The sequence below is a fragment of the Equus asinus genome, chromosome 9, assembly GCF_041296235.1.
Source record: "Equus asinus isolate D_3611 breed Donkey chromosome 9, EquAss-T2T_v2, whole genome shotgun sequence".
In the NCBI taxonomy this organism is placed as follows: Eukaryota; Metazoa; Chordata; class Mammalia; order Perissodactyla; family Equidae; genus Equus; species Equus asinus.
Window position 1 is genome coordinate 50,912,491 of NC_091798.1, and position 26,461 is coordinate 50,938,951.

The 26,461-nt window shown below is 40.4% G+C and overlaps 2 protein-coding genes across 2 annotated transcripts; both read right to left on the reverse strand.

The window, feature by feature from the left end:
- Positions 1-4,329: 4,329 nt before the first annotated feature.
- Positions 4,330-8,232, reverse strand: SPMIP10 (sperm microtubule inner protein 10). Its single transcript, XM_014859498.3, has 3 exons — positions 8,000-8,232; positions 7,341-7,449; positions 4,330-4,670 (listed from the first exon to the last, which is right to left on the reverse strand). The coding sequence occupies exons 1-3, from the start codon at positions 8,083-8,085 to the stop codon at positions 4,461-4,463; spliced, it is 405 nt and encodes a 134-aa protein (XP_014714984.1). The 5' UTR covers positions 8,086-8,232; the 3' UTR covers positions 4,330-4,460.
- Positions 8,233-9,776: 1,544 nt separating this feature from the next.
- Positions 9,777-26,301, reverse strand: PHAX (phosphorylated adaptor for RNA export). Its single transcript, XM_044780637.2, has 5 exons — positions 26,147-26,301; positions 23,797-24,410; positions 21,461-21,581; positions 19,399-19,482; positions 9,777-11,040 (listed from the first exon to the last, which is right to left on the reverse strand). The coding sequence occupies exons 1-5, from the start codon at positions 26,240-26,242 to the stop codon at positions 10,771-10,773; spliced, it is 1,185 nt and encodes a 394-aa protein (XP_044636572.1). The 5' UTR covers positions 26,243-26,301; the 3' UTR covers positions 9,777-10,770.
- Between the last annotated feature and the right edge of the window lie 160 nt (positions 26,302-26,461).

Sequence of the window (26,461 nt, forward strand, 5' to 3'; positions counted from 1 at the left end):
TTCAGGATGTCCTGCAGCATTCCCATTCCTCCTCCCTGCGAAGTTGGGCCCGAGGTGTCGCCTGGGATTCTAATTCTAGGTGGGTGGTATAAACACAAGGAAGTGTCTCAAATTTTAACTTTAAGACCTTCCTAAAAACGATCCCATTATCAGCCAAATTTGTGTTTGTTTCCAATGAAAGAGGAAAAATAACAAAGAAATACTTAATAGGCACAGAGTCTAGTCAATGCTTACTCTTGAGAATTGGTTAATTAGCTCAGGTCTGTTTTGGAGGTAAGGTAGTATTAGGGGATTAGAGGAAGTAAAAGTCTTCTACTTGTCCTAAATAGCTTTTAGAAATTCAGAACCACCTGCTTTTTGTTTATTAAATTAGATGTATGAAGTAACTCCTTTGTGGGGCACTCCCAGCTATTTCTCAAGTCTGTACTGAATTAGGGGGTACAATGACATGATTATATAAATCATATTTCACTGTTTTTCTCCCTCACATACCTTTACTAGTACTCATTAGATCACGAGATAGAATGATTCTAGTATCTCTTTTAATTCTTCTGACTGGGGTTTATGTTTTCTAGAGATCTTTGATCTAAAAGACCACAGGATTCCTTAGAACTACTTTTAAAAGCAAAAGGCAGGAGTTCCATTTCCAGCATGACAATGTGAAGAGCTCTGCAGATCGGCTCCCCAGTAAAATTAGTGAAAATTATAAAAAGATATTCATTTCAAGTCTCTGGAAATGGTCCTGGGTGCATACAGCAAATGAATAAATATTTGAGAAAATCTACTAAAGCTCAGTGAACAGTGAGGGGTTTGAGCCAGGACCTGCTGCTTCCCTCTCCCCTCCCAGGTCAATGGAAATGGAAACTTTACTCCAGATGGGTGCAGGCAGGGTTCCTCTCCCCAAAGCCTCCAGTTGGAGAGCCATCTTCCCAGGGGGGCAGGACATCAACATTTCTCATCCTTCCCCCAGCTACCTGTTTCTGAAGCTAAATTCCAGAGATGTGTGGTTAAGAGGTGGAGGATCTCTTCTGCCAGCCCCAGTTTGTGGGATGGAAGCTCTACCTTGGGCAAAGAGTCACTGAGAATACTGGGGCCCCAGTTGCCCTTGCCCCAGATCATAGTGGTGGTTCCACGCTGGGAGAGGCAGGCTGAGAAGACCTGAGGCTACTCTTCTCCTCCTCCACTGAGTGCTCAGTTCCTAGAGTGGGGATGTCACTTGGAAAGAAGTGTGCGTTGTTTCACTCACAGTTCCAGAGCCACGGCTTAGAGATTTTGCCTGGGAAGAAAAGCAGGCCATAAAACAGATAGACCCTAATTTCTTCCCAGAGGAACTGACTTCATTTGCAACTATGTATGGAGAAGTTCAAGCCTAACGTTACTCTCAAAAACAAAGGAGGTTGTGGTGAAAGTCAACTGGGATGAGACTGGTAGACTCTCTGGAGATATAAGGTCAAGTGTAGGTTATCTAGTTTACCTGAACCAGGGAAAGGACAGCTCAGAGGAACCTTCCTGAGGCCAGAACAAATCACAGTGACACTGGGGACTATCCCTTCAAAAGAGCTGAAATTTGATGGGATTGGTCTTTGGAGAAATTCATTCCCTAGGGCATTGTTGAAACCAATAGAGCAATCAGTCCTCAATCAGTAGAGCTTAACAGCTGAGTGTGGTCAGGGTAGGAGACAAAGAGAGCCCTGTCCAAACTACCGTCATCAGTGGGTGACTGTAGGCACACTCAGGGCTAAGGCTTCACATTCAGGAGAGTGGCGGGAAGGGGAAAAGGAGAAGAGAGATTTGTCTTCACTAAAATAATCCAGCCAGTCTCTAAACAAATAACCAAGCAAATAGAAACACCCCCCCAGGGGGTGGGAAGAGAGACCAGTATCCAGAGTTGCTACAATATATTTTCCAAAATATCCAATTTCCAACAAAAAATTTATGAGACATGCAAAGAAACAGGAAGCTATGACCCAGACACAAGAAAAAAGCTGGCAACAGAAACTGCCAGATGTTAGTTTTAACAGACAAGGCCTTCAAAATAGCCATTACAAATACATTCAAAGAACTACAGGAAATGACGGTTAAAGAAGTAAGGTAAGGTAAGATGACAACATTGTATCGAATAGAGAATATTAATAAAGAGATAGAAATGATAAAAAAGGAAATTCTGGAGTTGAAAAGTACAATAACTGAAATGGAAAATTCACTAGTGGCCTCAACAGTATATATTGAAACTGGCAGAAGAAAAAACTATTTGAAGAAAAAAGCATTTAAAGAAAGATCAGTAGGCGTTATGGCAGACATAAATCCAACTATATCAAAAACAACGTTAAATATAAATTGATGAAACAATCCAATCAAAAGGCAGAGATTATCAAGCTAGATGAAAAAGCAAGGTCCCATGATATACTCTCTACAGGAGACTTTAGATTTAAAGATACAAAATAGTTTGAAAGTAAAAAGATGGAAAAAGATATATCATGCAAGTGACAACCACAAGAAAGATGGAGTGGCTACACTAATATTAGACAAAATAGACTTTAAAACAAAAAATATTACTACAGATAAAAGGAGACATTTTATAATGACAAAAGGGTCAATCAATCAGGAAGATATAATTGCATATACGCATCTAATAACAGAGCACCAAAATACGTGAAACAAAAACTGACAGAAATAAAAGAAATAGACAAGTCAGCAATAGCTAGTGATGACTTCAATACCTTACTTTCAATAGTAGACCGCTAGTGTTGAAATAAATTTCTAAGCCCAAGATGGAGCCACTCCTGCCCAGGGTGCCACATCAACAAACCAAAACTTAGATTTTCATGTCCCCGTAAACATTCCACTTAACCAGAAAGGCAGTATATCCAGTCAATCCTCAAACGCCAGGCTAGCTCTGGGCTCTCTACTTACTTCCTTGTTTCTTATCCTTTATTCTATAAAAGCTTCCTGCCTTATGCCCCATTTTGCAGTTCTCCAAATGATGGCTGTCCATTTCATTAAGTGTTAGCTTGTATCACCTAAATTGTCTTCTTTAATCATTTTTTAATACCCTGTAAATATGTTATTTTTACTTTATTTACAGATCTTTAAGTTGATGTTAGATGGACCTCTGTATCTTTTTTTGTAATAGTTTCCTTGGTGCTATTATCAGAGAGGAACACAGCTAGATGAAGCATAACTTAGATCTACTATGATCTTTTTTTAAAAATTATGGTAAAATATACATTACATAAAATTTACTATTTTAACCCCTTTTGAGTGTACAATTCAATGAAGTAAATCCCCTTGTTGTGCAACCATCCATTTCCAGAACTTCCTCATCATGTGAAACTGAAACTCTATACCCATTAAACAATAATTCCCCATTCTCCCTCTCCCCGGCAGGCCTTGGTAACTACCATTCTACCTTCTTCTCTAGGAATTAGACTGTTCTAGGTATCTCATATGAGGTATCTAAGTGAAATCATACAATATTTGACCTTTTGAGTCTGACTGACTCACTTAACAATGTTTTCAAGGTCTGTACATGTCGTAGCATGTATCAGAACTTCATTACATTTTATAGCCGAATAATATTCCATTGCATGCGTATATCACATTTTGTTTATCTATTCATCTGTTGATGGACATTTGAGTTGTTCCCACCTTTTGGCTATTGTGAATAATGCTGCTATCAATACTGGTGTACAAATATCTGTTCAAGTCCCTGCTTTGAATTCTTCTGGGCACAGATCTAGAAGTGGATCAGAAGGTGATTCTACATTTAATTGTTTGAGAAACCACCATACTGTCTTCCATAGTGGTGCACCTTTATGCATATGGTCCTTTTTATGTTGTTAAATTATGTGAATCCACTGTTTGCTGTAGGAATTGACACTCGGATACACGGAACCCATACAGAAAGTACAACTCAGCTAAAATTGTATGATGTATCATAGAGTGGCCTGCCAAACACTTCTAATTAGCATGTTGATTAGTTACCAGTGTCCAGAGCTTTAGGGGTATGTGTGTTAGTGGAGTGGGGCAGAAAAACGGGTGTTGGGGCAGTCAGAAAAGTAGCAAAAATAATTCTACATCCTGCAACGCTATTTCAGTTTGGCTCATCTGACGCTGAGTTTTGGAGGCAATGAATAATAAAGATGCAGTGAGGAGGAGAGAAAGGTAGAGGAGTGTGGTAAGGTCAGACACAGGACTCGATCAGTCTGGTTCTTAACTATTTGGTGTAACATTAATTTCAGTGAGACAGTTTTCCTTGTTCCCCCACTTTATCTCACATGTTCTCGGAGCCTCTTTCCTGTCTAAAGTTTTTATAATGTACAACGCATGCAACTGACTTATAGCTTTTAAACAAATTGAACCTGTCGGTGAAATACAAATGTACAATGGACTTAAACATCTCTGGGAGGGTAGAGAGAAAGAGACAGATTGAAGCACTTCATCACTTTATTCTTCCTCCCTCAGACCAGTCGCCTCCGGTAGCCGTGGGAAATCACCGTGCTTTGGTATCTGGAGAGAGGAGAGTGCAAAGGCATGTCTGCAACTTTTGCTTCTGGTGGGCCTTTCTTCAAGACAACTTTACGGTCTTCCCCATGGCAAAGCCTTTCGCTGTGATTCAAAAACAAAGAGTCTTCTAAAGGGCCAGCATAGATCCCACACGCCTCCGCATGCTAAGAGAAAAAAAAAAAGTCTGCTGAATATCACACCAGACATCACTTTATTAGATTAAGATGGAAGTTGGCCAGTAGTTTTCTAACTGTCCCTGTCGAGAAGGAAGGTCTAGTGGACAGAGCAACATCCCTTTTTTAAAGCCACGCTCTCTCGCCGGAGTCTTCCGACCGCCAGGAGGCGCGGCGGTGTGGACCGCAGACTATGAAGATGAACTTGGAGCCAGATCATAGAACGTTAGCTTCACAACTTACGTGACCTTGTACAGGTCATTTACTCCCCCACCCCCGCCCACCAAGAGACTGAGTTTTCTCAAATATAAAATGGGAATTATCAAAGGATTCTTTGAGTGTTGAATAAAACATTATATGTGAATGAAAAACCTTTTGCCAACTACTAGGTATTAAATAGATATAAAGTATGCTGCTGCTGCAGCTGCTGCTGGATAAACAACAGCTACTTGAGGTTACTGCCTTCAGTACACATTCACTTCTGACTGTTCAATAGGGCTGAATAACATTCTGGCCTGGTCTTGGGGCGCAGCCCCATCTCTTCTATGCTGTGTTCTCCTTTTTATCTTGTTAAGTGGTCTGTCATCTCCTACAGGAAAAATGGTGAGAATAAATAGAAGGAAGGAAAGCATAGTTAGCATTTACTCAGTGTACATCCACTCCATTTAATTCTCATTTAATTTTCACTTTTTCTCTGTAAGGTAAAATGTTCCATATACCAGTCACTGATTATATTTTATTTATTTTTGCTGAGGAAGATTAGCCCTGAGCTAACATCTGTTGCCAGTCTTCCTCTTTTTTTACTTGAGGAAGGTTAGCCATGAGCTAATGTCTGTGCCAATCTTTCCTCTATTTTACATGTGGGTTGCTGCCATAGCATGACTGACAAGTCGTGTAGGTCCATGCCCAGGATCTGAACCTGCAAACTGGGGCCACCAAAGCGGAGCATGACGAACTTAAACACTACGCCACAGGGCCAGCCTACTAATTATATTTTAAAAATTGTTAGGAACATTGTCAACTAAATTGCAAAAGTGAAATAGCTTATGAAAAAATTATGCTGAATTATAACTCTAAAGAATAAGGTCAAGAATAAAAGAGACGTTGTGATGCATTCAAAACAGTTTTCATTATTGACTTCAACTCAAAGTTTATACCCTATAGTTCTAGTAAACGAAAAAGATAAAGTCAGTATAATATTGTCACCGTGCTAAAGCTATTTAGGACTTTGAAAATGACTTGATAAGCCACTACATTACATGAAATACAGCCCAATATTAAGATTATAGAAAGTCTTAACAACTATATAAATTTGATATTTAAGTCCGTTAGCTAAGTCTTGATTTCCTTGGTTTTATCTTTGTTTTCAAAATATCAGATAAAAATACATATAAAATAATCATCTCAGGGAAAATGGCAGCTTCATTTATTACATCGCATATGTGTATTTTATAAGAAAATAATTATGCCATATTTTTGTGATTTATTTTACATATAATATTCATATTTTGTAATATCATCTGTCTTGGCAAAGTATATTCTTATTCAACATTAATTGCTTATCCATTATAAATTTGCAAATTAAACACATTTCTTTCTAGGAATTCTAACTTGAAATCTTCTCTTGTAGTCTGATTATTACATTATATTCTATTCTCCTTTAGAGAAACAACTTACCTTTTCACAAGTGAATGGTCAATCTGAATTTGGATAATGTTTTGAAACTACTAACTGAATGGGCAACCAGTCTCATCTGTAAATCTAGCAAAGTGGTCCCATAGCTCTCAGGCTGAATGTGCAATACAACTTTAACAATGCTGTAGGTTTTTGGGTTTTTTTTGGCTGAGGAAGATTCACCCTGAACTAACATTCACTGCTAATCTTCCTCTTTTTGTATGAGCCGCCGCCACAGCATGGCCACTAACAGACAAGTGGTATAGGTCTGCACCTGGGAACTAAACCCAGGCCATCAAAGTGGAATGCACTGATTTAACCACTAGGCCACTGGGGCTGGCCTACTATACTGTAGCTTAACTATTCATGGCACCTACTTCTGATGAGCTTCTTAACAACTATGAGTTAGCATTATGTAGAGGAAAAGGTAGACATATGGTCCTGAAATCTTTCGGTCTACATCTATTTTAAGTTCATAACTGGGTTATTTGAATAGGTATTGCTATTTGACTTTTGCTTGCAAGTTTATGTGAAAGCACATCAAATAGGTTTTTGTCAGAGAACAGAATGGTGGCTGCCAGGCCCTGGGGGGAGGGGACATGGGGAGATACAAGTCAAAGGGTACAAACTTTCAGTCATAAGAAGAATAAGCTCTGAGGATCTAATGTTCAGCATGGTGACTATAGTTAATAATATGGTAATAGATACTTGAAAGTTGCTGAGAGCAGATCTTAAGCATTCTCACCACAAAAAAAGAAAGTTAACCATGTGAGGTGATGAATATGTTAATTATCTTGATCTTGGTAATTATTCCACAATGTATATCACATTATCACATTGTACACTTTAAATATATACGATATTTGTCTATTATTCCTCAATAAAGCTGGAAAAAATTAAAAATAGCTTTTGTACAGTTATATATGTCTATTCATAGATATATTAAATAGTGTAGGCTTTTTATTATGGATGTTTATAGGAAAATACCTTCAGATTCACATTCCTGAATTTCATGTTTTCTTTCCAAGGCATAACGTAACGTCCCGGGATCAGCCTTTGCTTAAATGAAAACCGTGGCAAATGAACCTCACTATACCTGAAGATTAAGAAAGCAAGAAGGGTATCTTGTGAGTTAAATAGAATAATTTTAGCATCCTCTAGGGCATGCAGGCAGTTGTTCTGTGTCCATGAGGTCTGGACCGCCGCAGCTGGACAGTGCTGTGCCATGGTTTGAGGCTCACTTAACGATAATCAACCCACTAAATCCCCAAGTATCACCAAGATCAAGAGTCTGGACTTGGTGCCTGGACCGCCAACTGCATACTGTCCTTTACAATTTGACCCTGATGTTCATTTCAATCTGATTTTAAGGGAGAAGGCAGCGCACCATGATCTGCCTCAGGCCTACCCACTGCCTAAAGGAATCTCTAGCCAGTCAAAAAAACCAGTAATTTATTTAGCTTCTGAATTTAGTACATGCTCTACACTCAGGTCAAACTTGCCTTCCCTGCACATACATTGTTTCCCTCTGGAACATAAAGTTTGCTATATAGATGCCAAGGGGAAGCACAAAATTATTGTCCTCATCTGTGTAGCACCTGGATTGCAAAAAAGACCCCCAAAACCCAGAACCCTTAAGTCCTCACTTAGTAGCAGGCTTATATGAATTTTCATCAGAACAGTTGTTGACAAGTTTAGGTAAGACAGGACAAGTGTCTTTTCCTGAAGCCATCACTGCCAGTAGTCACAGGAATTCTCATTTAGAACTTCACTCACTAGTCTAATGATGACGACATTGCTGCCTCAGATGTAACAATGTTTTGCTAACTTCATAGCAACCCATTGCAGTTACATTAGCATTTTGATTTCAAGAGTGCAGAGCTTAGAGCTATTTTCAGTGGTTTTTTTCTTTTTACCCCTTCTTAACACATCCTTCTTATCATGAACAATTAAAAGGTGAGGATGCTTGCAGTCTTGACATAGCAGAAAATGTAGAGGACTAAACAATTATTCACAAACAATCACTTCATATTAACATCCTGAATTTGCCCTTAGCTGATTTCCCTCTAAATACTCCGTATGGTTGATATATGTCCCATTTATGCTTCACCACTTATTATTTAGACACACACTTTAAGAGTGTAAATCAGGGGCTGGCCCTGTGGCTGAGTGGTTGGGTTTGTATGCTCCACTTTGGTGGCCCAGGGTTTCAGCAGTTCAGATCCTGGGTGCAGGCCTAGCACTGCTCATCAAGCCATGCTGAGGCGGCTTCTCACATAGCAGAGCCAGAAGGACCTACAACTAGAATATACAACTATGTACTGGGGGGCTTTGGGGAGAAGGAAAAAAGAAAAAGAAGATTGGCAACAGATGTTGGCTTAGGTGCCAATCTTTAAAAAAAAAAAGTGTAAATCAAATTTGCTTAAACCCAAACCAATTCAACCCACTTTATCCCCTAAGATTTGAGTCATATTGCAGGTGATTTCAGATTACAAAAATTCATTTTAATAAGGCAAGATTATGAGTGAGGATGAGCACCTGAACTATTTAAGGCCAGAGAGGTGGAGTGTTTTTGTTGTCAATCCTACTAGCCAACTAGTAGGAAAATGTTAGGCTGAGCAGGAATTACTGCAAGATGTACTGGTTTGGTGAGAGTATTAACTGAACACAAGTTTGGATAGGCATTCCTAGATCTGGACAGCCAGAAAGGTTTAGAGCAGAATAATTTTAATAGACAAAATTTTTTTAATTAATTAACTATTTTTTGAGGAAGATCAGCCCTGGGCTAACTACTGCCAATCCTCCATTTTTTTGCTGAAAAAGACTGGCCCTGAGCTAACATCCATTCCCATCTTCCTCTACTTTATACGTAGGATGCCTACCACAGCATGGCTTTTTGCCAAGCGGTGCCATGTCCGCACCCAGGATCCGAACCGGCGAACCCCAGGCTGCCGAGAAGCAGAAGGTGCGAACTTAACTGCTGCGCCACTGGGCCGGCCCCAATAGACAAAATTTTAAAGAACTTTAAAAATTGAAGTGTCAGTTTCTATACACAACATTAGGATGCAGTATGAACCAGAAATATGTGTGGTTTCCAAATGTTAAGGAAGCACTATTGATCAAAATGAACCAGGAAGGTGGGGGATGGTGCAATTCATTTAACGAAAATAAAGTAGCCTCAGGCATTAATACCCTTCAAAACCCATATTTTCACTAGAAAAACAAGCAGTATTTACATGAATACGTGGCATTTATAGTTCTACATGTTGATTATTTTTCGAATGTACTATACCTTTAAAATCACTTCTCATAAATAATGAGGAACAATATTCAGTTAGCTATTTAAAATATTTTTTTTCCTTGGTTATAGCAATTTTTATGAAAGAATATTTGAGATTAAAAGATAAAATCACTTGAAACTCATTAAGGACTGCCAAAATTCTAATTTTATTTTTGTAGTCTTTTATGAATAAAAAGCAACCGATAACCATTTTCCTTTTCTTTTCCCACTTAGATCCTCAGATCCCACTTCAATGACCACTTTAGGGACTATGGAAGATTTCAAGTACACCGTCGGCAAAGAACAGTCTATAATTGCTTCCTACATATTTTTTCTTAATCTTTTTTATAAACTATAGTCAACTCTTGGAACATCGTAAGTAAACTACTTATTTCCTTCAATAAAAATGCATAACTTCAAACTTCATGCAGATGTGACATTTTTAATATCTAACTTCCTTAACATAAGGTCAAACAGTCTTAGGCAGGCTGCCACTGGGAATTTTTTAAATGTCCATGGTAATTACACAGGTACGGATCACATTCAGAATTTAGTATATGACCAAGTTAATTAAGAAGTCAAAAACAAAGTTAAAGTTAAGAATCAATACTTCTTTGAAAAACTTCTGATGTTTATTTACTTCTGGACGTAAGTGGGAAAAGCCATCGGTATAAACCTATTTTAAAATTGCCTAAAAGTGCTTAGAGCACAGAAAACGTAAATTTGAATACACTTGTAATAGCTGAACGATCTATGTCTTCTTAGGATCTTTTAATGGAATGTTTTGAAACCGATCATAACTCACTGCAAAGACAAATCAGAAAAAGAAAACAAACTTTTAAATGGCATGTTATAATGACCTGGACTAAACTGATTATCAACTAGTAATTATTAGCACATGCAACAGAATGAGAAACTAAATCCTCCACTGTATACTTTTCAGTATTTTCTCAGACATAAGACATTTTTACATGTTTCTACCAATCGCATTCACCTCCCCACATATTCGATTTTATTTAAAACAAGAAAATGGTTCTTTTCAGATTTTTATGTTGATCAGTGCAAAGTAAAATGAACCAACCTCAGTAGAAATGGTTTATTACAATGTTATTTTAGAAAGACATTTCTCAAAATGTACTAAAAGATATCCAAATCATGAGAGTGATCAACTTCAATGGCTTCCTCCGCATCCAACTTTGTCTCTCCATGTCCTTCCTGCGATTCGTCAAGAGAGGCCAGGGCCTCATTTGTGTCACTTGCGAAAGTTTCTCGTGATGTATCATCTTCTTCTTGAAAATTTAGACTTTTAATGGCTTGTTTCATCTTTTTCCCCAACACCTGTGTTCTCCTCTTCCTAGCAGCTTTTTTATTTTCATATTCTTTTTGATTTTCAATGTAGAAAATGTCCTACAATAAAGGAATAACTTGGGTAAATAAGAACTATCATTTATTAGAAGTTATAAGTTTGTTTCTTTAAATTCCACTTCTCACAAAAACAAAGTAAATATTATTGTTAGACTCATAATTAGAGACAGAGTCCAAGACATTAAATAAGTCCCCACTGCAAGCAGAGGATGAAGCTATGATTCAAATTCACCGTAGTGTTAGGTCTAGGGCCCATGCTTATTCTACCACTCTGTAGTTAAAATTTTCTAAATGGAAAGATACAGTAGGAAAATCATGTTGTTTAGGATTTAAATAAAATATAATCTATCATTAAAAAACAGAAGTCTTTGGAATAAAGATATACTAACTTTGAAATGTCACCACAATCATACGTGATTGCCCGTGCTGAGAACCTGAGCCATGCCTGAATTGTGACTGAGCATGATCACGTAATCTACACAATGCAAGAAAATTCCACCCCTTAAAAAACATTACTGTCATTAATGTGTGAGAATGTAAATCTTTGTCAAAAACTTTTATCACAAGGCATAAAAATAATATAGCCAGCACTGCAATACATTCCAGAATGCCAGAAATGGGATTTTAAAGCATGAAAGTAAGAGATTCTTCTAATATAGGGTTTCTCAACCTTGGCACTACTGAAATTCCGAGCTCTGTAGTTCTCTGTGGCGGCCGTCTGCTGCGTGCACTGGAGGACACCTGGTCTCTACCCACTAGCACATACCAACCTCACCCCCAAACTGTGAAAGTCAAAAACATCTCCAGACAAGGCCAAACGTCCCGTGAGAGGCAAAACCGCCAGCAAATGAGAACTGTTCAAGTAGAAAATACATTTGCATTGAAATATTAAATGGAAAAACATAAAATAACATCTGGGACCCTGACAGAGCAGATAAATATAGTTTCCGAGGGTACAAAAGAGTAGGTCAGGGATCTAAAGAGAAGGCTAAATGACTCTGCTACGACAGAGAAGGTTCAAAGGTTTAAAAGAGAAGCTAGTATAGGCAGGACACACTTCCGACATCCTATTCTCTCTCTTTTCTTTTTTTTTTTTTAAGGAAGATTAGCCCTGAGCTAACAGCCGTGCCCATCTTCCTCTATTTTTTTTTTTTTTTAAAGATTTTATTTTTTCCCTTTTTCTCCCCAAAGCCCCCCAGTACATAGTTGTATATTCTTCGTTGTGGGTGCTTCTAGTTGTGGCATGTGGGACGCTGCCTCAGCGTGGTTTGATGAGCAGTGCCATGTCCGCGCCCAGGATTCGAACCAACGAAACACTGGGCCGCCTGCAGCGGAGCGTGCGAACTTAACCACTCGGCCACGGGGCCAGCCCCCATCTTCCTCTATTTTATATGTGGGATGCCTACCACAGCATGGCTTGCCAAGTGGTGCCATGTCCACACCCGGGATCTGAACCGGCGAACCCCGGGCCCCCAAAGCGGAATGTGTGCACTTAACCTTTGTGCCACTGGGCCGGCCTCTTGACACCCTATTCTCTTCTGGGAAGGGACTCTTAAAAGCTGAATTAAGCCAGTCCCTATTATATTCTTAATGTGCACCTCTCTTCTTGTTTATAAACAGCACTGTGAAGGATGGTGAGATAAAAGGGGCCCTCTCCTTCTAAAATTCATGCTAAATAGTTATACGCAGCACACAGAATTAGCAGAGGAAGCAGTAAGGACCCCTGAAATTACGGGAATAAGGCAAAGCTTCAGATTTTTTTGGTGAAGAAGAGGAATAAAAGTATTTGCTACAGAAATAAGGAGGGGCTGGGAGTGGAGGAGGAGGGTACATATGTGAGAATAAAGTGCAGGAAGGACAAAAAAGGTGAATTCAGAGGAAAATGAGGCTGGCTACTATCTACTGAACGAGCACTTTTCTGTGCCAGGGATTATGCTAAGAACTTGACACACACGTTAACTCTTTTCATTCTCACAAGGACCTTACGAGGTAAGTATATTACCCTTGTTTTCAGATGAGGAAAGGAAGGCACAAGATTACAGAGCTAACACGAGAGGGTATAAAGTCTAAACTCATTTATGATTTCTCCAAATCCATACTCTTAAACCCTATTATGTTGCCTTCACAAAAGTATAATAATTCACAAGTGTTTCAAGAGCCTACTTACCTTTGAGTGGAAAGATAAAAAGAAGCTGTAAGTAGACAGCAGCATTTTCATTTCATGTGGAAGTACATCCTAGCATCTTGATAAAAACAATCCTATGAAGTACAATGCTTGACAACACTAAGCAAAATTATGAAGTTTCCCCTTTCCTTCCAAATACGGCAAGCCTCATTAAAAAGGAACGTTACTCCCGTGGGTTAAACAGAACAAACTGGGGAACGGCCCAAAGAAATGTTGTAGCATGTTGTTAATGTAGCAACAACAAAAGCAGACAACAGATAATCTGAGAGCAATTCTTTCGCCCCATCCACATCTATGTACAATGAACTCTACAAGTTAAAAAAACTGAACTATAAACTACCTGCAGAGGAAGATCTTGATAGCTGAGCTTTTTAAAAATATAGCAAATTGAGTGATGTCAGGATCATGGCAGAGTGAGTTGTTCCCTCTGTCTCCCCCCTTTAAGTTACAACCGACTGGACACTAATTGACCAACAAAGGATTCCTGGGGTCAGCCCAGTGGCACAGTGGTTAAGTTCCCACGTTCCGCTTCTCGGTGGCCCGGGGTTCACCAGTTCGGATCCCGGGTGTGGACACAGCACCGCCTGGCAAAAGCCATGCTGTGGTAGGCATTCCACGTATAAAGTAGAGGAAGATAGGCAGGGTTGTTAGCTCAGAGCCACTCTTCCTCAGCAAAAAGAGGAGGATTGGCAGTAGTTAATCCAGGGCTAATCTTCCTCAAAAAAAAAAAAAAGAGACACCCTACACAGCACAACAGGGCACATAAGAGATCCACGCATCTATACATCCAGAGGTGGGTGGACTGGCCCCTGGGGAGGCAGTGGACCTAGGGGAGTAGTCCCCTACCCCTTCCCTGGCAGCAGCCATTCAGAGGGTGGATCCTCACACTGATGGGTGCACCTACTAGAGGTTGCTGCAGCTCATGCCACTACAAGGGGACTTGGTAGGAGCAGAAAAAACCGATGCAGCTTGCTTCCCACCTGGTCTCCCAGTGGATCCAGCCCACACATCTGTGAGCAGTCACTGTGCGGGCATAAAAAAGGGGTACAGCTTGCTCCCTGCCCATCTCCCAGTGGATCCAGTGTGTGCACCTCCTCGCCCTCCCCTGGCAGTGGCCAGGTCTTTCCAAAAGTGGGACAGTATACAAAACTTGGCTTTTCCTGGCTGGCGAAGGGTGTCCTGAGCTGAGTTTTCAAAACACACTGGCTAATGCCAGAGACCAGAGGCTGCTGAGTGAGCAGCAACAACAACCTCTCTCTGCCTAGCCCCTGCTCCCCACAGGTGGTGGCAGGGAGAACCTGCAACCAGAGGCTTCAGGAACCACAGTATAACTGGTGACACAACCCCCAGTGGTGGCACCCCCAACACTAGCTCCACCAGCAGCTGGGGCTGCGTACAAATCCCTGGGTCCCTGGGCCACCAGCAGTGACAGCAACACCAGTGAACCCAGCAACCCTGGCAGTGGTGCAACCAGCACCCCTAGACAACCTGGGAGCAGCAGCATCCTAGCCCATGGAAAGCCTGCAGAGAACCAGTGGAGGAACACAAGACCCAGGCAACCCCAGAAGCATCAGAAGTGCTTGCAGCCTAGTGACGCCAGTGGTGACACCTGAAACTGCAGTAATGTTGTAAGCAGCAAGGCACCAGCAACCTCAGAGGCACAAGCGACACAAGGAGGGCAATGATGACACCTCTAGCAAAGGCAGTGGAGGGTGTAAAGTATAAGCTCTCAAATACAACTAGAAGCAGCTCAGAACCAAAGTAATCAAAGCTGTACCAAAATAAGAAAGGTGGTTACTAACACAAATGTGCCAGCAGAGCATCAGCTCATCAAACACCACGAGAACTACAGTAACACAGACCAGAAAGAGAATGATAACTCTCCAGAAACTAAACTTCAAGTCACAGAAGATTACAATCTAACTGACAGAGAATTCAAAATAGCTGTCATAAAGAAACTCAGTGAGTTATAAGGAAACTCAGAAAGACAGTTCAATGAGCTCAGGAATAAAATTAATGAACAGAACGATTTCGTCACCAAAGAGACTGAAACTCTAAAAAAAAAACCAAACAGAAATTCTGGAGATGAAGAATACAATTAATGAGATGAAAAATAATGTAGAAAGCATTAAAAACTGAGCAGACCATATGGAGGAGAGAATTAGTGAGCTCAAAGACAGAGACTTAGAAATGATTCCGGTGGAAGAGAGAATTAAGATTTTAAAAAAACGAAAAAATTCTCCAAGAAAATCCAACTCAATTAGGAAAAGTAAGATAAGCAATATAGGTACCCCAGAAGGAGAAGAGATGGAGAAAGGAGCAGAAAGCCTATTTAAAGAAATAATAACTAAGGACTTCCCAAACCTGGGGACGGAATTGGACATGCAAGTACCTGAAGCTAATAGAACTCCTGATTACATCAATGCAAAAAGACCTCCAAGGCATATACTATTAAAACTGTCAAAAGTCAATGACAAAAGAAAAAATACTAAGACCAGCAAAAGAGAAGAAAATAACCTACAAAGGAACCCCCATCAGGCATTCAGGGGATTTCTTAGCAGACACCCTATGGGCTAGGAGAGAGTGGAATGATAAATTCAAAATACTGAAAGACTGGGGCTGGCCTGGTGGCGCAGCGGTTAAGTTTGCACGTTCCGCTTCTTGGGATTCGCCGGTTCAGATTCCGGGTGCGGATATGGCACCGCTTGGCACGCCATGCTGTGGTAGGCATCCCACATATAAAGTAGAGGAAGATGGGCACGGATGTTAGCTCAGGGCCAGTCTTCCTCAGCAAAAAGAGGAGGACTGGCAGGAGTTAGCTCAGGGCTAATCTTCCTCAAAAAAAAAAAAAAAAATACTGAAAGATAAAAACTATCAGCCAAGAATACTCTATCCAATGAAATTACCCTTCAAATATGATGGAGAAATAAAAGCTTTCCCAGACAAACAAAAGCTAAGGGAGTTCATCACCACAAGACCTGCTTTACAAGAAATGTTGACAGGAGCCCTCCTACCTGAAATGAAAAGGCAAAGGTATACAAAGCTTTGAGAATGGAGATACACAGAATCAGAAAATTGCAGCTCTCTATCAGAATAGGTAAATAAACAATCATAACATAAAGGATAAAGGGAAAGAAAGCATCAAAAATAACTACAACCACTTGAATTTGGTCACAAACTCACAACACAAAAAAGAATAATTTGTGAACACAAAAAATAGATGGGGAGAGGAAAAGGATGGAACCCGCATAGACTAATGAAGATAAGAGGTTATCAGAAAAAGGACTATCTCATCTATGACATCTTTCATACGAAGCTCATGGTAACCACAAAATGAAAAAAATCAGAGCAGAGTCACAAATCATAAAACAGCAAATTAACTTTTTCTATTCATAAACTTTGTATTTTCTAAAACAAAACTTAAATAATTCCCAAGTCATATACCAAAACAAAATCAAATGAAAAAAAGGAAAACAAGCCCACTCAGTTCAGTTCTGGCTTTCAAGTTTTACAGACTGTGATTGCTAGTGATATAGCAATGAAAAGAATACCTATAACATCACCATTTGGATGGCATATAAAATTACCTATAATAAAATCCTATTTGCCTTCAGGTTTTTTCCTCTAACAGTAAAGGTACTCAATCTACGCACATGCAGAAAATTTGGAAACACAGAGAAAAATCTTTAAAGCCAAAACATTTATAACCTCTCACAACAGACCAAATCATTGGCAACATTTTAGTGTTTTACACACCAATCTATTGTCTCATGCCTCTTTTCCTTTATAAATTTGTACTGTCTTTTAAAAAAATTCAGTGTTAACTGCATTTTCTTAAAATTATTTCACAAAAATGGGGGCTACAGGATAGTCCGTTAAAAAATGTCCCTTTAGGGGCTGGCCCCGTGGCCGAGTGGTTAAGTTCACGTGCTCCGCTGCAGGCGGCCCAGTGTTTCGTTGGTTCGAATCCTGGGCGTGGACATGGCACTGCTCATCAAACCATGCTGAGGCAGCATCCCACATGCCACAACTAGAAGGACCCACAACCAAGAATATACAACTATGTACCGGGGGGCTTTGGGGAGAAAAAGGAAAAAATTAAAATCTTAAAAAAAAAAAAAAAATTCTAAACAACAACAACAAAAAATGTCCCATAAGTCAACTTCCCCCTATTATTAGATATTTCAAATGTTTGTTACACTGCAATGTTTCTGGTAGACTAACATAAAAAAAACCCCTACAAACATCAAAATCCCATTCTCCACAACGAATTAGGAGAGCTGAATTTCAAGACATGTGATTCAATGAAAACATGGGTTTGAAGTCAGTGTTCCACGTAATCCCAAGCATATCATTTTTATTTCTCTTCACTGGCATAACAGGCTAACACACACTTTGATAGACTGTGGTAAACATTAAGTCATATAAATATTTGGCCTAGTGCCAGGCACACAGTGACTAAATGTTATTTCCTTCTCTCCTGCTTCTCGAAATTATTTGTCCAAGGCTTAGTTAATTACAAAAAGCTTTTCTAGATACTACTTTATTTAATCTTTTTATAGCTCTATTAAATAGGCAGGGCACATATTAAAACCTCCACTTTATGAGAAAATTGAGGCTGAGGGAGAGTAAGTGATCTGCTCACAGTTATATAATCACTAAACGGCAAAAATAAGATTAAACTCAGATTTTGAATCTTAGAGAATTAGAATTCTTTTCATCACATCATGTTATTTCTCTGAAAAGAGTGACATTTTGCTATCAAACAAAAACCAACAAAGAATGTTCTTTCTAAATATACACTTTTTGTCAGGGTTTACTTTGGAGGGGAGGAGGAATGTTAAGGTATAAGTTCTGTTCTACCACTCAACAGTTGTGTTCCTATGGAAATTTATATTGTTACAGATTTGTGTTATCAAAATAATTGTTCCAATGAGGAATAAAAGCAGTTATGAACTAGAGACTTCAAATGCGCAATAACAGTTACATTTCCTGTAGGAATTTCAATAACAGATTAAAAAAAAAATGACTGGAAGTGCATAGTCAGAAAAGAAACAACATTGAGCAGAACATGATTACATGGAGCATCAGCTCAAGAGAAATGGCTTTCTTGACCTGTCATCATTAGCATTATAGTCAGTACAGCTCACACACGGTCCTATCGCCTTCACCGCCCACTGTTGTTCTCAAGAGAACACAACAGCTTCACACAGGGCAGCTGTGCCGCACGCGCACCCGCTCCTTCCTATGCAAGAAGCTGGCTCTCCATCTCCATCATATCTGCTAAATGCAAATGTTTCTTAATTAAAAAATTAAAACATATCAAATATTGAGTTGAGAAAGACCCACACTGTTGAAAAGTTCCCATACAAGACATCCTAGTAACACAAAAATGATTAAGAATACTGATAAGCCTAGCTTCTAGTTTATAAGAAATATCAGAGATAGAGGAGTGAATGAAATAAATTCTTGAGTAGACACCACAATGTGGTACCTTCTATAAGATAACCATCTTAGACTCTTGAAAAGGTCTAAATCATAAAGGAAAATGTGGGATTAAAAAGATCAAAAGAGATATAACAAATGGAACGTGGAAATCTAGATAGGATCCTGGTTTGGGGGAGAAAAAAGAAATAAAATACATTCTCGGGACAATTCAAGAAATTGGAATAAGGTCAAGATGCTGGATGATACTGTGAAATTGTTTTTATTTCTCTGAGGTGTGGCCGTGTAGGATATTGTCCTTATTATTGGGAGATGCGTGTTGAAGTAACTAAGGCTGAGCATCATGATGTTTGCAACTTATTTCCAAATGGTATGGAAAAAAATTGTACAGATAAAACAGGAATGTCAAAATATTAACAACCCCTGAATGTAGGTGGAGGATATATGGGTATTCGTCCTATTATTCTTTCATCTCTTCTGCATGTTTGAAATTCTTCATTAATAAAAAGTTGTAGGAAGATTAAAAAATAACTACATGCTAAGAGACTAGGAAAAACTGCCATAAAAGAAATCTTATCTTGGCTCTGAATGGGAAGAAAAAGAGGAGGCAGAGCTTTACAAAAGGCACAAGTTTTACTTGAAATGAGACAATGACAAAATTAGTCAATTTAAAGCAGAGCAGGTGACAGATTAATAGAAAATGAAGCTGGAAGCTGAGTAGAAGTCAAATTACGAAGGATCTTAAAAGTTAAGGACATTATCATTTTTACCTTAATTTGTTCCTCGCTGATACTAGGAGTGTTTTTCAGGAGATTCAGAAAAACTCCACCCGGTGTTCTTCTTCGACTACCATTCTACAAAAAAGAACAGAGAAATTATCCTGTATAGACTCTTCCCATGAATGGCCAGAGCATTTTTTAAACAGAGAAGTGCCCAAGGAGATGATACAGTCTACCCTGACCACTGCAGTTTATCTGCAATGTCTTCCTCTCCCCTCCTCTCTATATCTCCATTTGATTTACTTCTTTTCCCAGAGCATTTATCACTTTCTAACATACTTGAAGATATTATATTTATTCTTTTTTTTTTTGGTGAGGAAGATTGGCCCTGAGCAAACCTCTGTGCTAATCTTCCTCTATTTTTTATATGCAGAACACCGCCAGACTATGACTTGATGAGTGGTGTGTAGGTCCATGCCTGGGATCTGAACCCGTGAACCCTGGGCCACCAAAGCAGACTGCATGAACTTAACCACTAAGCCACTGGGCCAGCCCCTATATTTATTCTTTAGAGACTGTCTTCCTCCCACCCCCAACTACAACATAAGCTTCTGTCTAGAGCAGTGCCTGGCACATAGTTAACATTCAGCAGATCTTCATTAGCTCTCTGGAATATCAAGTTTAATTACTACAGTATTAAAACATTGATGAATCCATAACTTTATGCTGAGCTAAACAAAAATCAAAGTACCTCAACAGTGACACAAACAAGGGTGCCCGTACATTCACGATTATTATAATCGTTTTGTTGCTAACTTCTCTTTTGACTTCTGTAATCTACGTTCATAGGCTGTTTCCTCAGCCAATGGTCTCAATCCTAACTGGTTTCTTTTCTCTCCATGTCCACAGCATAATACTGATTTATTCTCTTGTGATGTGACCATTCAGATTCAGGAGGAGCAAATAAGAAGGAAGCCACTCAAACGTCATCCTCACTGTGTGGGGAAACTGAGTTAAATGAGACCTGCAAAACCACTCTGTGGGATCCATTGCCACTGCCTGAGAGCCAGCCCGAGCCAAGACTGCTCTTCCTGCCACTCAGCCAGCAAAGGGTTCTCAACCTTGTTTTTTCATTAGTGCTTCCCCTACCCCAGGAGCCTTTTCAGACAATTTTTCTCCTACTGCCCCCCCCCCCACCACCCATGAAATTTAATACTCACAGATACACTGTGTATCTACCTGTGCTCTATACATAACAATAAGATTCCCGGCCCCCCCCAAGAACCAAATGTCAAGAATGCATGAATAAATCAAAAGCAACACCACTCTGTTCACCATCACTAAGCGCTGGGCATTGTGAGAAGCACTTTACGTGCATCATCTCTGATCCTTATGACATAAGATTAATGCCCATTTTACAGTTGGGAGACTGAGGCTCTGAGAAGCCAAATAATTTAGCCAAATCTCACACCTAATAAGTTGCAGACCCATAATTCAAAACAAGGCACCCCAAATTCCAAAACCCATATTCTCAAATCTGAGCTTCGAGGTTCCCCCTGGACTCTTAAAATTTTAGCCCTTACTCTTAATGAATCCTATAAGAGATGTGTTGTTGACTGCAGATTAACAGGCTACAATTTATGTATGTTTTTTGTAAGGAAAGGATTAATTGCAAAAACCAATTATACTGAATTTTTAAATTCAGTCTTCATTATTAAAGAAGTTTTTAAAAATCTTAAACACACCGAAATATGTTATGATACATAAGAGATCCAATGATCAGAGAGGTTTATTCTGTAAAAAATCACATAAGTGGCTGGCCCGGTGGTGCAGCAGTTAAGTTCAGGTGTTCTGCTTCGGCAGCCCAGGGTTCACTGGTCTGGATCCTGAGCGTGGACCTACGCACCGCTTGTCAAGCCATGCTGTGGCAGGCATCCCACATATAAAGTACAGGAAGATGGGCAAGGATGTTAGCTCATGGCCAGTCTTCCTCAGCAAAAAGAGGATTGGCAGCAGATGTTAACTCAGGGCTAATCTTCCTCAAAAAAAAAAAAAAAAAAAAATCACATGAAACACAACACAAAACCAGAAACAACGAAGCAGTTAGACTTACCATTATAAAAAGGCCACCATTTTGTTCAACTTCAGCAGTTTCCATGAGAAGTTCAATTGCCTTTTTATTCCCAATTATCCTCACCACTCGGGCTATTAGATCTTTCTTTGGTTCCTGCAACCTAATAAGGAAGAAATAAAGTAATATTAACCTCTTTAATTGTTGTATAAAGTTGAAGAAATCTACCTTAGTCTCTAGGTTAGTCCCCAACAAGAATTAAAATCCTATTTTAACATTTGCTTTTCGAAATCTTCAATATTTAACCTTGGAATCACTGACATAGAAACATTCCTATCTTGGATCACTCAAGGAGACAGCAACCACCTCCAGTCCCGTAACTGGCCTCTTCATTTTCCCTTCCTGGATTATGGTGGATTTCAAAATAAATGTGCACATACAGCAAGGGGAATGCAAGGCTAAAAGCAAAAGCAGATAAAACCAGTCCGCTCCTGTCAAAACAAATAACAAACATACACTCTGCTTTCAATTATTATGACTAAAAGTTAGCTCTCCTAACTCCAGAGATGTCTGGGAGCTTTCAAATGAACAGAATATGGGGGCCGGCCCCACGGCTGAGTGGTTAGGCTTGTACACTCTGCTTTGGTGGCCCAGGGTTTCGCTGGTTCAGATCCTGGGAGTGGACGTGGCACCACTCATCAGGTCACACTGAGGTGGCGTCCCACACAGCAGAGCCAGGAGGACCCACAACCAGAATATACAACTATGTACTGGGGGACTTTGGGGAGAAGAAGAAGAAGAAGAAAAAAAGAAGACTGGCAAGAGATGTTAGCTCAGGTGTCAATCTTTAAAAACAAACAAACAAATGGATAGAATCTTTCCCTCACAGGTTCCCTGCCTCAGAACAAAGGATATAGCTAATACCTACTGACAGCTTATTATGGGATATGCACAATCCTAAGAACTCTATATACATCATCTCAGTTAATTCTCTCAACAACCTTATGATGCAGGTACGATTACTTTCATTTCATCATCGAGAGGTAAAAATACAGGGAGCCTAAGTAACACTTCTAACATTGGAGCCCACACTCCACAGAGATGAAGAGGATCAATATTGCTGAAGTCCTACCCGTTCCCTAATGAGACCCGGCTTCCTCTGTTTCTCCTCAAGAGGAGGCAGTACATTACTGTGGAAAGAGCACTAGACCAGGAACAAAGGGACCAGAGTTTGGTTCCAGGCCTGACACTTAAGTTTGTGACCTTGGGCAAGCCACCTAACTATTGGGCCTCAGTTTCCTTATCTGTAAAGTGAAGGCTTTGGTTTACAAAAATCTCTAAGTTCTTATCCAGCACTCAATTCCAAACTCACTCGGTATTTCAAAAAGCCAGTACTAGTGTTGACAGGCTTGCCTGGAAAGTAAATACTTGTTTTCCTACCAGCTATATTACTCTTGAACCATATCTGTTTTCAAATTTGTGTCAGTATTCATTAGTCATTTAGAGCTAACGAAGTTAAAATTTGAACTTGTTAAAAATACATGAAATATAAATTTACAAGATATCAAGTAATTCTACTCCCAGGTAGCTACCCAAGAGAAATTAAAATACATGTCCAAAGACCTGCATGTGAAAGTTTGTAATAGCATTAGTCACTACAGCCAAATGGTGGAATAGCAATTCAATATGGACGTGTGTATATGTGTGCGTGCACACAGAAGTAAATAGTTGATTCCTGCTACAACATGAACCAGTCTCACAAACATTACACTAAGTGAAGGAAGCCAGGCACAAGAGACCACACACTCTAAGATTCCATTAATACGAAACGTCCAGAAAATGAAAATTTATACTAACAAAGTAGATTACCAGTTATCTGGGGACGGGAACAGGATTAACTTTAAATGGGCTTATGGGTAAGAGGAATCTTATTGGGGTTACAGAAATGTTTAAAAAGTGGTTTATGGTAATGGTTGTACAACTGATAAATTTGCTAAAAAAATCAACACTTGAAAAGAGTAAATTTTATCATATGTACAATTTGCCTCAATTAAGCTGTAAAAAAAAAAGTCATGAGTATTTGAAAACTTAAAAAAACACATGATTAAAAAGATGTTTGTATCTAAAGAGCTCTATAGCACTAAATGGAAAGAGCTGCTTAAAAGTTTATAAAAGTCTCCAAAAATTATTCTATCAGGCCTGTCCAAATGTTAGAAAATCCAAATATATTCACATAACCAAGTAAGCCCAGAGTTTGTTCCTTAAATTAAAAAATCTCAAAAAGGATCATCATTAATGTATCTGGAATCTATTTCATTTCCAATAAACAGAAGATAGTTGGTTAAATGCTCATCTGTAGGACAAATTTAAATGCTCACCTGAAAGAAATTTCATCAGCCACTTTCTCTTGAGAATCATCCTCTGTGATCTCATACCGGCCTTTATAGTTCATTTCTACTCTGTCCCCTAGTCTGTCTTTGACAGGTCGTTTCCGTTTGAGATGACCTTGCCCATTTTCCTCTTCCTTTGATCCCGTTTTTTTGCCACCATGCATATATTCATCTAGCTCTTTGTCTAATTCTTTTGTGTGTTCTTGAGATTCCCTCTTCAGTTTCTTAGCAAGCAAATAATTGTAGGTCTCGGATTGCCTGCTTTTGTCAATAGTGCCCTCCATTCCCAAGATCCCAAGTTCAGTGGCCACCGCATCTTGATTCTGTTCTTGCAGCACAGCACCCCATATGTTGTTAACCTTCTTTCCTCCGGCAACAGGGGGTTTCTGGCTGCTCTGGCCAAACTGAAAAGGCTCTGGTTTGGGAGGAGGGTTAAAACATTTCTGTCGCTTGCGTTTCCAAAGAGAGCTATCATCATCTGAATCGGAAAAACTCTCTTCACTCGAATCCACGCTTTTAACAGTCCGGTAATGTGATACTGGTGCACACGCCGTGGCAGGATCCTGGAAGGGCCTTGCTGCACTGTCCCTATCTAGCACTTTCTGCAAGTGAAAGGAAATACAGTCAACTCCACAAAACACATTAACTCCACCTACCAACTGCTATTTAAAAAAAATTACTTAGGGATTCAGCTGGACCATTCTGAAACAGAACTGATCTTCAAAGACATCTCTGAAACCAATCTAGTCTCTACTTTTTCTAAAGTTCCACATGGAATTTGCCAATATTAAAGCCACAAATTCTTTTTTTTTAAATTATCTTATTGAGGTCACATTGGTTTATAACACTGTGTAAATTTCAGATGTACATCATATTACGGATTCTATATCAACTGCATTGTGTTCACCACCAAAAGTCTAGTTTCATCTGTCATTCTACCTTTGTACTCTTTTAACCCTTTCACTCTCTCCCATCCCCTTACCCTCTGGTAATTACCAATCTTTTCTCCGTATCTGTGTGTGTTTATCTTCCGCATTCGAGCAAAACCATATGGCATTTGAATTTGACTTATTTCGCTCAGCATAATACTCTCAAAGTCCAGCCGCATCACAAATAAAGCCACAAATTCTTACTTCTATAGCTAAATGCAGTACTTAATTCTAAGACCTCCTTTTAAAAAATTACCGAAGCTCTTAATTCTCACTTTTAGAAGATTTCAAATCTTTTTGTTATTGTCAGAATGTTTGAAAATGACATACACAATAACTGTTACTAGCAGTTAAAACAATTTGTTTTCTTTCTTTCCAAAGACCCCTGTCTTGCATTTGGACACATCAACTTCACTTGGTTTTGTGATTACACTCCTCTTAGAATCCCTGAAATATTACTTGTAAAACTGGAGAGTCCATGGCATTAAGTTTACCAAGTCATGGGACAATCTAAGTAAAACAGCCTGAAAGAGACCGAAACACAAAACATCTTGGTACCAATTTCCTAAGACATTTATATCTAAAAGGGATCACCTTTGTTTTTTGTATTAAACACTAAACCAAGTATTTATTGAGATCCTATTATGTGCTAGGAATGGGGGCGGGCTGACTTAAGTCAATAAGAAGACAGTCTTCCTATCCTCAAATAATAATGGCAGCTAACGTTTGCCAGGCATTACCGTGTGCTGTATGCTCCAGCGAGTCCTCACAACCGCGCTATCAGTGGCGTACTATTATCATTCCTATTGTACACCTGGCCCACGAGGCTAAATAACCTGCCACAGGTCACAGAGTGGCGGCGCCAGAATTCGAAGGCGGGCAGCCCGGCACCAAAGTCCTCTAAAAGAGCTTGCTACCGAGTACCGCAGTCAAGACAAATTCCCATTCAGAAAACTGGGATGCTAATATAAAACCTAGTGCCACCTTAGCGCGTGACGAAGCTAGGTTCGATGGGAATATGGCAGACCAGGCCCCTGAGCAAGTGATGAACTTCATTCCTGGTCCTCAGTCTCCCTCTCTGCTCTGGGCGAAAATGAACGCCATGGGCCGTTTCGGGGCGATGTTCCCAGGTTCTGTATTTTCGGCAACAGCTGCCCTTCCGGGACAACCCGGCGCCGATGGAGGGGGGACTCAGTTAGGTTCAGAAAACGAACGGCGGCGCATGCGAAGCGGAGAGGAGGCGGCCGCACGCCGGGCTCCCGGAGGCCGCGAGGCCCGCGGGCCCCCCCTCGCCGCGAACGCCGGCCCGGCTGCCTCCCCGCCGCCGCTGCCCCCGCCCGCGCCGCCCGCGCGCCTCGCCCTCCCCGCCGCCTCCCGCGGCCCGGGCTCCGCGCGCCCTCCCCACTCACCGGCACCTGCAGCGGCCTGTCGCTCGGTGCGACCGTCATGTCGGAATCCGAGTCGGAAAGCTGCCCATCTTCCATGTCGCCGGCCTCCTGCGCCATCTTCCCGCGGCGCGGCGCTCGGGAGAGCACTTCCGGCGGGGGGCGGGCACGGCGGGCCGGCGGCGGCTGCGCGGGCGCCCCCGCGAGGGACTGCTCCTGCCCGCCGGCGTGCGGCTCCCCGGCGCCTGGGTCAGGACTGAGCGGGAGGCGCCGTCTTTGCGAACCACTCGTTCGAGCGACGCCGGGAAGACGACTCCGGTTTCCGCAGCACTTGGGCGC